A 12,029-nucleotide genomic window follows, 5' to 3' on the forward strand; every position below is an offset into this window, starting at 1 on the left:
ACTCAATGAAAAAATAATAAAAACACCAAAACAGTTTTGAGAATCTTTTTCGGAATTGCTGACATAAAAACTGAAAAAGGTTGTTTAACAATCTATCGTTAAAATATTTACACAATTCATGAATTGGTACGAGGGACGGGTGCAAAGAAAGGAACAGCCAGATGTGCGAGAAAGGATAGAGATAGCAGAGCGCAGGTAAATGAATCAACTGCTTTGATTGTACAATTCACTTCACAAGGCACTGGTACAATTCATCGATAAGGTTTTCCAGTCTTATCATCATACGTGATGCCTGCAGAAAAGCACAACCCAGAGTGCTTCCTATTATTAACAAAAACGTTATTGTGGGACACAAACAAGAAATATAATCTGTGGTATTGTTTCGCTGCCGTGAATGAAATATCATTACTTAAGAATACAAATGATTTGAGGTATGGTAACGGTCAGCATCCTCTAAAAACAGCGTATATAAGTATGCAATTGAGACCAAACAACGTTGATATTCTCAAGCACCGTCGCCTCATCGATGTCTCGAAAGATCAACGGCAGCCCCGAGGAATATTGCTACGTATCTATGGTAGGATTTGTCATAGATTAGGGTGACGTAAGCATCCATGGACAGGATAACACGTTAATATTGTTTGTGTGGAAAGTCTGTGGAAAATCTCGAGCCATGGTCTCACGTTACAGGTCTCTCATGGACCATTTTTTAATTTGTTGCCAAACTGGTAATGCGACAAATCTAAAATTTCATCCTCACTGCATTTACATTCCAGTTTAAACATTGGCGTGCTTGGTGTAGCTGTTAAGCTATGCCAGATAACGACGCTCTCAACATAAACGATCCCCGTCCAGTAAACGTAATCTCAAGTAACTTTCCTGACCTGAAGGCACGTGTCTTTCTATCAGCTCTGAGAAGGGGAAAACGTGACACATGCTCCCCATCGCAGTTGTCCGCTCGACTGGACGTCGATGTCGTGACGTCAGAATTGATTGTCGGGCTAGGCGTTCTGTACGGATGCCATAGACGCGTGGACGTTGTTGATGTATTCCTGTAGATACAGTTATGTTTCCAGGGTTGTAATGGTAACTGGCTGTATCAGAAGTGGCTGGTGTGTTTGTTGTTTAACGCCGCACTGGGCAGTATTCCAGCATCATGGCATCGTTCTGTAAATAATCGAGTCTGGATCAGACAATTCAGTTATCAACAGAATGGGCATTGATGTGATGACATGTGTCAAATCAAGTCATCGAGCCTGACCACCCAATCCCGTATGTTGCCTCTTATGACAAGCATGCATTGCTGGAGACCGATTCTAACCTGGATTTTCACGGAATCAGCACAGATGCTAACCTGTACGATTTTATCGTAGTCGCTACGAATTTTAACTTCAAACTACGCCAATACGATTCCACTAGCAATCCTACGAAATTTGAATAAAATGCATTAAAATTCTGATATATAGACAAAAACATATATTTTCAAGGAAGAAATACATTTTCGGACATCACGTACCTTCCATTCATCATATTAATGACATATATTTGATCTGGAATGATTGCAAGTAACAAACGTATTTTAGCGGAGCTGATTTCAATACCTTTGCGATTTGACACAGTCAGTTCCTGCAGAAATAATGTAACCACGTGACCGTAATATCATACATTTTTTTCTCAGAATCCATCATGAGGTTGTTTATTTAGTTGACTACTAATTTTGAACGTTGAAACTACTATTTGCAACATTTTTGGGTTGGCATCTCTGGATCAGATACATGAGGCATGGGTGAATCTGAGAGCGACGCCAACAACATCTGTTCTCTTTTGGAAGAGTAGAGTATTGGTTAAAGGCCAACTCCTAGGTTCAATTCCCCAAATGTGGATAATGTGTATGAAGTCCATTTCTGGTATCCCCCACGAGTTATTGCTGGAATATTTCTAAAAGCAGCGTAAGAAGACACTCACTGCTACGGAAGACAACCAGGATTGTGTATTCTCTAGCATTCGTGAAGACGTTCAGGTTCTTAGTTTTCTTGTAATGTGGAGACAAACATTGTCAAGATGTCGGCCAGTGACGTGGGAGGTTCCGCCGGTCACTGCAGTACATGATATTCTCGGTGCTGAATAAGCAAACAGATCATTTCTCAGAAGCCAAAGCCAGAAACCTGATTGTAGGATAATAACTAGTACAATGGCATTTATCTTTAAATATGACATTATCAAAATAGCAAAACACAAAACAATTAGAAAACTGTGAGATTGTTACAGAGATAATATTTTGCTTATAATTCCAGAGCGAATGATCTCACGCGTATTGCGATAATAACCAACTGTCTTCCCAAACAGAGAACCATGTGAAATCAGAAATAGTGTAGTAGTCTAGGTAATTGGTGAAAGAATTGGTGAAAGATACAAGTATGGAACTTTGTAAGAAACTATTAAAGGATGTGAGGGCTGGAGCCACGCTGATTTCACTGTTGCATTGCAACGGTTGCTAGGGAAATCCTTTTTCTTACTGATACAGCTTCTGAATAGTTGTAAGGTGCTACGATTCTGTCTGATGACTCCCTGTTCAAAAATCACTAAACGGCTAAACAGGATTACACCAGGATTGTGTACATATCACACGGAACCTCACTGGCACATCATAAATACTCAGACTAAGTTGACTGAACCTAGTTGTACCCGATACATGAATTTGTGTTACTTGGTTAAGATGGACTCAATCAAATGAGCTTCATATGTTGTGCAGGTGTGGTTGTGTAGATTGACTGTACTAACTGGCTGTGAAAGTCAAGCAGTCTAAGTGAATATTCTCAGAAATGACAATTACTTTGTCTGCATTTATACAAGCAACGGATTGGACAAAGTCTGTACTTAGAACAGCAAAGAATCTCTGATATCATCAACTGAGAGAAACAAGGTGGTACTGTTTACTGTCTCCTCCTCCTCCTCAAAAGCGAATTGTCACTCTTTGCAAGTGTCTGTGTTGGGTGGAGTTCAAGAGACGGTGACTTAAACAATGTCTTCAATCATGAAAATCATCCCTTCATTCCATCTTCCTCTGTCTATGGGCTGTTATTACGCCAGGGGAAGAAGGCTAACCTGATGGTCTGTCTTGAAAAGAAATTGAAATCATCAGACGATGTCACACCAGGGTCTGAAATGCAAATCATGGATGGTTTGGTACTTGCTATCTTCACTAGACCTGAGGGCTTCAAGACATTTGGAGACTACACTGTACAGGTCTTTGTTACATGCACAAATAAAGTACAAAACAAGGTTGTGAGAGCGGATGTTGTTTTGGATCAGTATATTGATAATTGTCTCTAGGCACCGTGTGCCAGTGGCATTATTCCATGCAGACGTGTCTAGCCCCACAATGAAAGTCAGCAGTTCCTGAACAGCAACAAGACCGACTTATTCAAATTCATGAATAATGAACTGATGACAAAGACATCGGCAGACCAGCCTCTCATTGTTACTGATGGTGCCAATATACTAAGCTCACCTTCACGAGATACAAGCAATATTGCTTCCTGCAACCATGAGGAAGCAGATTCCTGGATAATGATGCATGGCAGGTAGTGCAGGCACAATAAATATAAAATTCGGGATTGTCTTCGGTTGTTGAAAGTAGGTACATTCCATCCCATGAGATATTTTTAGGTATAACCTGGCAAAGACACACAATGCCTATTGCAACATAACAACATTTAAACAGGCCTTTACATTTTGATTACCTAGTATTAAGCCAATCCTGCCAACCAATCCCTTAATCCAATCGACGCACCCCTTCCTTTTTGATAATTGGGCTGTTCCATTATTCTACATGCCAACATTAATCATTTTTGCAGCTAGGGATGTAGGTAGTTGGGGATTGTAGGCAGTATAGGACCTAACCGTCTGGAAGAAGGCTTGGCCATTTGGTTCCATTTTCTGACCCATCTGGTTTCCAAATCTCTAAGGTTTAGAGTTGGACCATATGCCCGTGTCCGTCTTCCATTATCATCCCACACATACTCGATCGGTGCTATATCCGGGGACAGAGAGGGCCAGGGCAGCACAGCAAAGTTGTACCATGTCAGGAGGTCCATAGAGTTGCTGATCCTGTCAGCAACATTTCAGTGATGATCCCTCGTTGCTGTTGTATTAAACGTGGCATATTTTTTCACTGTTCTTCAAGTCGATTGTGTGGTGTGTGGTGTGTTTGAAGGACCGGCCTTATAAAGGGTTCAGCTGGAGGAAGAAATACCAAAAGCATGAAAACGACTCATTTCGGGCCATATGGTCAAGAAAAACAAAAACAAGGGCAAAACCACCCTTGAAAGTGGTGTTTAATAGTGGAATATTTGCCCCTAAAATAAATTTATTGGAAGCGCATGTTTTAAACAAAAGTAAGTCTGTGCGGAAAATAATCTTCGATCATCAGAAAGGAAATATGTGTTTGTTTATGCCATAGTGTAATGTCTACCCTTTTATTATCAAATTGTTCATTCTGTTTTGCAGACCCGTCATCGCTGTGACGTTTCCCTTCTAAGGAGATGTCTGCTGCATCTGTTTGCGTTGAGTCTGCTTGGAACCCTTGTAGTCACCAATCGGTTCTTCCTTTCCCAGAGGAGGACTGTCAGTAAGCGCGAGATCGTCCCGACTGTCAATTCTCCAATAACTGAATGGAATGGCAGAGCCTATCTAGAAGGATCGAACGATAAAGTCCCTGATCTGCTTCCCGACATGCATCACTATAGCATTGTTCCTTTCGAAAAGTTTTTTGTTCCTCGCTTGGAGAGAATTACCCCCCTTAACTTCGCGTTTATGCCTGCAACAAGAGGACAATGTGAAAGTGATCATCCATTTCTTATTTTCCTCGTTTTGTCCGTGACGAAAAATGTGGAATTGAGGAACGCTGTCCGTCACACATGGGGCAGCATTAACAAAACAAACACATGGGGAGGTAAACTTTTACAGAAGCCCGTTCGAGTCATATTTGTCATTGGTCTAAGTGGTAATGACAGCTCACTGCTACGGGAATCCAGAATGTATGGAGACATTGTCCATGTGTCTGTTAAGGAGAATTACTACAATCTGACATACAAGGTTTTGATGGGGATACGGTGGGTGTATGAGTTCTGCAGACATGTGGAATTTGTTGCTAAGGTTGATGAAGACACATTTCCCGACGTTCCAGTGTTTCTGGACATACTGACGTCAGTGAGTATGACAAACACAATAATAGGGCCATTTTTTCCTGTCGGCAAAGTATTCAGAGAGGGTAAATACGCTGTGAGCGATTCCTTATATCCAGCCCCTGTGTTTCCCCCGCACTGCAAGGGCAACTTCTATCTTATGCCCAAATATCTAGCAGTGAAGATTTTGAAGACGGCACAGCATTTGCCCTATGGTAACATGGAAGATGCACATCTCACCGGAGTTGTGGCACACGCCATCGGTGGGGTTAGATATCGTGGTCTGACGGAGAAGCAGTACAATGCATATTTTCCACCCAGCTTGTGTGAATACATCAGTGGTACAAAGATCGTCGCACAGAATGTTGATCCAGTGATGGCTAAAGAGATCTGGAGACGGTTTAATGAACCATCACTCTGTTCTGGATCATGAAGCTGAATTAGATTCACGTGTCTTTGGTAGCTTGTAGTTGTATCAAACATGGCACACTATAATACATGATATTACATTCACAGTAGGAAAAGGCAATAATAAACGTTCTCATCTCTGATGATTGTTTTCTTTTTGTGTATAAGTTGATGGATGTATTTAGTATTACGCCTCACTCAGCAATGATCAACAGCATGAGCATCAGTGTGCTGAATTGGGACACGGTGACATTTACCAAGTCGTGGAGACTGACCACCGATTCTGACCACTGCTTCTGATGAGAAACGTGAGTTTGCTGAAAACCTATCCAAAAGGTTCTATTAGGAATATGCTAATCAGCAACACACCTAATACTCTGACTAACGTTTGTCAAAATATCAGTTGTTTCCTGATTATTGCAGACACATCACGGTTGCGTTTTTGCGTTCCCTTTTCAATGCATCTGTGATAAGTGATAATACACGGTGGAAGCGCTGTACACACGAAATGTGGAGATGCCTCAAAAGCAACTCCATTTCCTCAGTGACAGTGACAGAAAAACATGTGGCACAAGAGTAAATGTAGGTTTTCCCCGCATTTTCATTATTTTGCAACTACATACGACTTTGTGTCACCCTGTGTGACATGTATCAAGCAAATCAGCGAGCCTGACAACTCGATAACGTCAGGTGCGTATTACGACAAGCATGGGGGTACTAAAGATTAGTTCTCACCCGGATCTTGACGGGTGTTTTATGAGTGTACGTGCAACTTACCTACTGTATACCTAACTGTGATGAGAAGTGTAACTGCACATAGTGTGATTCTGCTTTGCTACAATCTTAGCTGGGTGAAGCGTTTGTTGAAAGAGATCCATACATACGAATTAGTCCGTTATCACATCATGTGTGTAATAAGCTTATATTCACTACAATGGACTAAGAACAACCTGCGTATTTGGTTTTGGAGAATCCTTATACCAAAGGATTTTGTTAGTTTAAGCACTACTTGTACTTTTTTCTTTCTTCAGAATGTTATGGTGGTGTGTGTGTGTGTGTGTGTGTGTGTGTGTGTGTGTGCGTGCGTGTGTATGTGTGTGTGGGGGGGTGGGGGGGTGGGGGGTGGGTGGGGGGGGGCGTGTGCTTGTGTACCTGTAGATGCCCTCAGTGGCGGTATATATGTAGCACTTGTATAAGTCTGCTTCTAGTTACAGGCCAAGATTTGTCATTTGAGCTTTGAATCATACATCAGGAAGCCAATCTAGTCTGTCAAAAATTACCCTCCACATGCAGACGGGATTAGGCATCTCTTTCACCTTTGAGGAAGCCAGTCTAGTCTGTCCAAAGATAAAATTACAAGCAGACAAAATTGGGAATCTCGGTCACCTGTAGAATGATAGGCTTTCATCCCTCTACGAACAACCTCCTGACAAAAAACCCTAATCTAACTCCGTTCTTCAGCATACAGACATTAGAGGAAATAATTGTAAGGCTTACCAAGGAACAGTCCAATGCCTCACAAGGAAATGAACGGACTGGTGCTTCATTTTGAAGGATACCGTAGGAGATAATAAGTCCTACGTAGGTGATAATAAGTCCTACGTAGGTGATAATAAGTCCTTCGTAGGATATAGTAAGTCCTACGTAGGTGATATTAAGTCCTACGTGGGAGATAGTAAGTCCTACGTAGGTGATATTAAGTCCTACGTAGGTGATAATAAGTCCTACGTAGATCATAATAAGTCCTTCGTAGGATATAGTAAGTCCTACGTAGGTGATATTAAGTCCTACGTGGGAGATAGTAAGTCCTATGTAGGAGATATTAAGTCCTATGTAGGAGATAGTAAGTCCTACGTAGATCATAATAAGTCCTTCGTAGGATATAGTAAGTCCTACGTAGATCATAATAAGTCCTTCGTAGGAGATAGTAAGTCCTACGTAGGTGATATTAAGTCCTATGTAGGAGATAGTAAGTCCTATGTAGGAGATAATAAGTCCTACGTAGGTGATAATAAGTCCTTCGTAGGATATAGTAAGTCCTACGTAGGTGATATTAAGTCCTACGTGGGAGATAGTAAGTCCTACGTAGGTGATATTAAGTCCTACGTAGATCATAATAAGTCCTTCGTAGGATATAGTAAGTCCTACGTAGGTGATATTAAGTCCTATGTAGGAGATAATAAGTCCTACGTAGGTGATAATAAGTCCTACGTAGATCATAATAAGTCCTTCGTAGGATATAGTAAGTCCTACGTAGGTGATATTAAGTCCTATGTAGGAGATAGTAAGTCCTATGTAGGAGATAGTAAGTCCTACGTAGGTGATAATAAGTCCTACGAAGGTGATAATAAGTCCTACGTAGATCATAATAAGTCCTTCGTAGGATATAGTAAGTCCTACGTAGGTGATATTAAGTCCTATGTAGGAGATAGTAAGTCCTATGTAGGAGATAGTAAGTCCTATGTAGGAGAAAGTAAGTCCTACGTAGGTGATAATAAGTCCTATGTAGGAGATAGTAAGTCCTACGTAGATCATAATAAGTCCTTCGTAGGATATAGTAAGTCCTACGTAGGTGATATTAAGTCCTACGTAGGATATAGTAAGTCCTACGTAGGTGATATTAAGTCCTACGTAGGAGATAGTAAGTCCTACGTAGGTGATATTAAGTCCTACGTAGGAGATAGTAAGTCCTACGTAGATCATAATAAGTCCTTCGTAGGATATAGTAAGTCCTACGTAGGTGATATTAAGTCCTACGTAGGAGATAGTAAGTCCTACGTAGGAGATATTAAGTCCTATGTAGGAGATAGTAAGTCCTACGTAGATCATAATAAGTCCTTCGTAGGATATAGTAAGTCCTACGTAGGTGATATTAAGTCCTACGTAGGAGATAGTAAGTCCTACGTAGGAGATATTAAGTCCTATGTAGGAGATAGTAAGTCCTACGTAGATCATAATAAGTCCTTCGTAGGATATAGTAAGTCCTACGTAGGTGATATTAAGTCCTACGTAGGAGATAGTAAGTCCTACGTAGGAGATATTAAGTCCTATGTAGGAGATAGTAAGTCCTACGTAGATCATAATAAGTCCTTCGTAGGATATAGTAAGTCCTACGTAGGTGATATTAAGTCCTACGTAGGAGATAGTAAGTCCTACGTAGGTGATATTAAGTCCTACGTAGGAGATAGTAAGTCCTACGTAGGTGATATTAAGTCCTATGTAGGAGATAGTAAGTCCTACGTAGGTGATAATAAGTCCTTCGTAGGAGATAGTAAGTCCTACGTAGATCATAATAAGTCCTTCGTAGGATATAGTAAGTCCTACGTAGGTGATATTAAGTCCTATGTAGGAGATAGTAAGTCCTACGTAGGTGATATTAAGTCCTATGTAGGAGATAGTAAGTCCTACGTAGGTGATAATAAGTCCTATGTAGGAGATAGTAAGTCCTACGTAGATCATAATAAGTCCTTCGTAGGAGATAGTAAGTCCTACGTAGGTGATATTAAGTCCTATGTAGGAGATAGTAAGTCCTACGTAGGTGATATTAAGTCCTATGTAGGAGATAGTAAGTCCTACGTAGGAGATATTAAGTCCTATGTAGGAGATAGTAAGTCCTACGTAGGTCATAATAAGTCCTACGTAGATCATAATAAGTCCTACGTAGGAGATAGTAAGTCCTATGTAGGAGATAGTAAGTCCTATGTAGGAGATAGTAAGTCCTATGTAGGAGATAGTAAGTCCTACGTGGGAGATAGTAAGTCCTACGTCGGAGATATTAAGTCCTATGTAGGAGATAGTAAGTCCTACGTAGGTGATAATAAGTCCTACGTGGGAGATAGTAAGTCCTACGTAGGAGATATTAAGTCCTATGTAGGAGATAGTAAGTCCTACGTAGGTGATAACAAGTCCTATGTAGGAGATAGTAAGTCCTACGTAGATCATAATAAGTCCTTCGTAGGAGATAATAAGTCCTACGTAGGAGATAGTAAGTCCTATGTAGGAGATAGTAAGTCCTATGTAGGAGATAGTAAGTCCTACGTGGGAGATAGTAAGTCCTACGTCGGAGATATTAAGTCCTATGTAGGAGATAGTAAGTCCTACGTAGGTGATAATAAGTCCTACGTGGGAGATAGTAAGTCCTACGTAGGAGATATTAAGTCCTATGTAGGAGATAGTAAGTCCTACGTAGGTGATAACAAGTCCTACGTGGGAGATAGTAAGTCCTACGTAGGAGATATTAAGTCCTATGTAGGAGATAGTAAGTCCTACGTAGGTGATAACAAGTCCTACGTGGGAGATAGTAAGTCCTATGTAGGAGATAGTAAGTCCTACGTAGGTGATAATAAGTCCTACGTGGGAGATAGTAAGTCCTAAATAGGAGATAGTAAGTACTAAGTCCTACGTAGGTGATAATAAGTCCTACGTGGGAGATAGTAAGTCCTAAATAGGAGATAGTAAGTACTAAGTCCTACGTAGGAGATACTAAGTAGTAAGTCCTACGTAGGAGATAGTAAGTCCGTAGAAGCGTATTAGGGCCACAGTGAAAAATGTTTTTTTGTCTCGTTATCTTCTACGTAGGACTTAATATCTCCTATGTAGGAGTTAGTATCTCCTATGTAGGAGTTAGTATCTCCTACGTAGGATTAATGTATATTAAAATATATCGAGCATCTCCAACAGGAGATACTAAGTCCTACGAGGAGATAGTAACACATATCACCTCCGTAGGACTTACTATCTCCTACGTAGGACTTATTATCTCCTACGTGGGACTTAATATCTCTTACGTAGGACTTGATATCTCCTACGTAGGACTTAGTATCTCTTACGTAGGACTTAATATCTCCTACGTAGGACTTAGTATCTTCTACGTAGGACTTAGTATCTCCTGCTGGAGATGCTCGATATATTGTAATATACATTAATCTGAAATTAGTTCCCCCAGACACGGAAACCATTAATTTTCCTTTTTGACAGTTTCAGTCACTGCTAGAGTTTACAGCCACGTGTTTCATTTACGTTTAGAGTCTACAGTTATGTGTTATATTTACCATTAGAGTCTACTATCATGTGTTTCATTTACTCTAAGTTTCTACTCTACTGTTTCCTTCACCATTAGACTCTTGTGTTCAACTATACTACCCATCAAAGGTTTAGGCTCACTAGTGTAAATGTAGTCGCATACTTCAATCAACTGTTTTAAATTAGATTTTGCAAAATGTTCCATACTGTTTAAAGGCACTGTTCACACATGAACTGATGTATATCAAAACAAATGCGTAACGTTGACAAGATTATTGTCATGAAATTCAGCCCACCCCCCACCCCCCAGCCCCCACCCGCCCCACCATGCGTGAGTGCGTGTGTGTATAACCATAAGTGCAATTAGATCAAGGTCCACGTCAGCCAAACGTAACACACACATACACACACACGCACCACACAATAACACTGTGTAGTACCACTGCGTTAGTGTCATAAATATGCATTGACGTGCATTTCTACTATCTAACGTCCTGCATAACCAAACATTTCTCAATAACCACACTTCATATAATCCTTTAAAAGGATATATACTCTTCAAAATAAGTAGGGGAGCCTGAACTTTCAATTTGGATAGGAACTGTAACGTTAACAAACGTTTCTAGGACAGACGTCTTATGAACGCATCACCATTTCCCTCTATTACCACCCTTGAACACAACGCATGATATGCACGTGCACAACACAGTACTCCCATGCACGTGCATGGGGTCCCATACTTGATTTGGACGTTTTTTCACGGTCTACAAATCAATTAGAACATTAAATTTGACACTCATCTTGCATCACACATTTGCTGGTGTTAGTTTCTAGTGTTTTTTTTTGGTTGTTTTCTAAATGAAATTCGCATGCATACAAATTACATGCCATCCACCAATCATCTTCCAAATACATTTCAAATAACTATGGTTGTTAGGAAGTACAAATTGTGATGCACTCTCAAAACATTCAATAATATCATGTCAACACTGATTGATTTCGATGAATCTCCAAAATCCTCAAAAATGAAGATCCCCTACTTTTTTGGAAGAGTATATTAAGTACTACGTAGGAGATAGTAAGTCCTACATAGGAGATAGTGACACCAAAAAGATTTTTCACCGTGGCCCTTATACGCTTCCGTAATAGTGGACTGTACCTGAGTATTTTCTGTCAGAAGGTCGAAAGTAAACAGAACGCGAGCCATGTTTCTAGCCTGATTATACGTTCTAAAGTGTGCATTTCGGAAGAACGAAATAACCATACTGAACAGCAAAAACCAACGCAATTGTCGTAAAAAAGGAAATCACATAAAAGCAAGCGTTCATTTTTATCTCCTCTATTTAAACACTTGACAAAAAGACAGACTTGCGTTTCTTTTGCTGTTCAGAATACGTAGTTCTTTAGCTTTTT

General features: G+C 40.3%; 1 protein-coding gene across 1 annotated transcript; it reads left to right on the forward strand.

Annotated features, from left to right (window-relative positions):
- The first annotated feature begins 4,815 nt into the window (after positions 1-4,815).
- On the forward strand, positions 4,816-5,619 carry LOC137260812 (beta-1,3-galactosyltransferase 5-like). The gene has a single exon (XM_067798376.1). The coding sequence runs from the start codon at positions 4,816-4,818 to the stop codon at positions 5,617-5,619; it is 804 nt and encodes a 267-aa protein (XP_067654477.1).
- The last annotated feature ends 6,410 nt before the right edge of the window (positions 5,620-12,029 follow it).

This window comes from Haliotis asinina, chromosome 14 (assembly GCF_037392515.1).
Source record: "Haliotis asinina isolate JCU_RB_2024 chromosome 14, JCU_Hal_asi_v2, whole genome shotgun sequence".
Taxonomy (NCBI): domain Eukaryota; kingdom Metazoa; phylum Mollusca; class Gastropoda; order Lepetellida; family Haliotidae; genus Haliotis; species Haliotis asinina.

What these genes read in the sequence shown, in the direction of transcription:
- LOC137260812 (XM_067798376.1), top strand. Translation starts at nt 4,816, where the DNA reads ATGCCTGCAACAAGAGGACAATGTGAAAGTGATCATCCATTTCTTATT.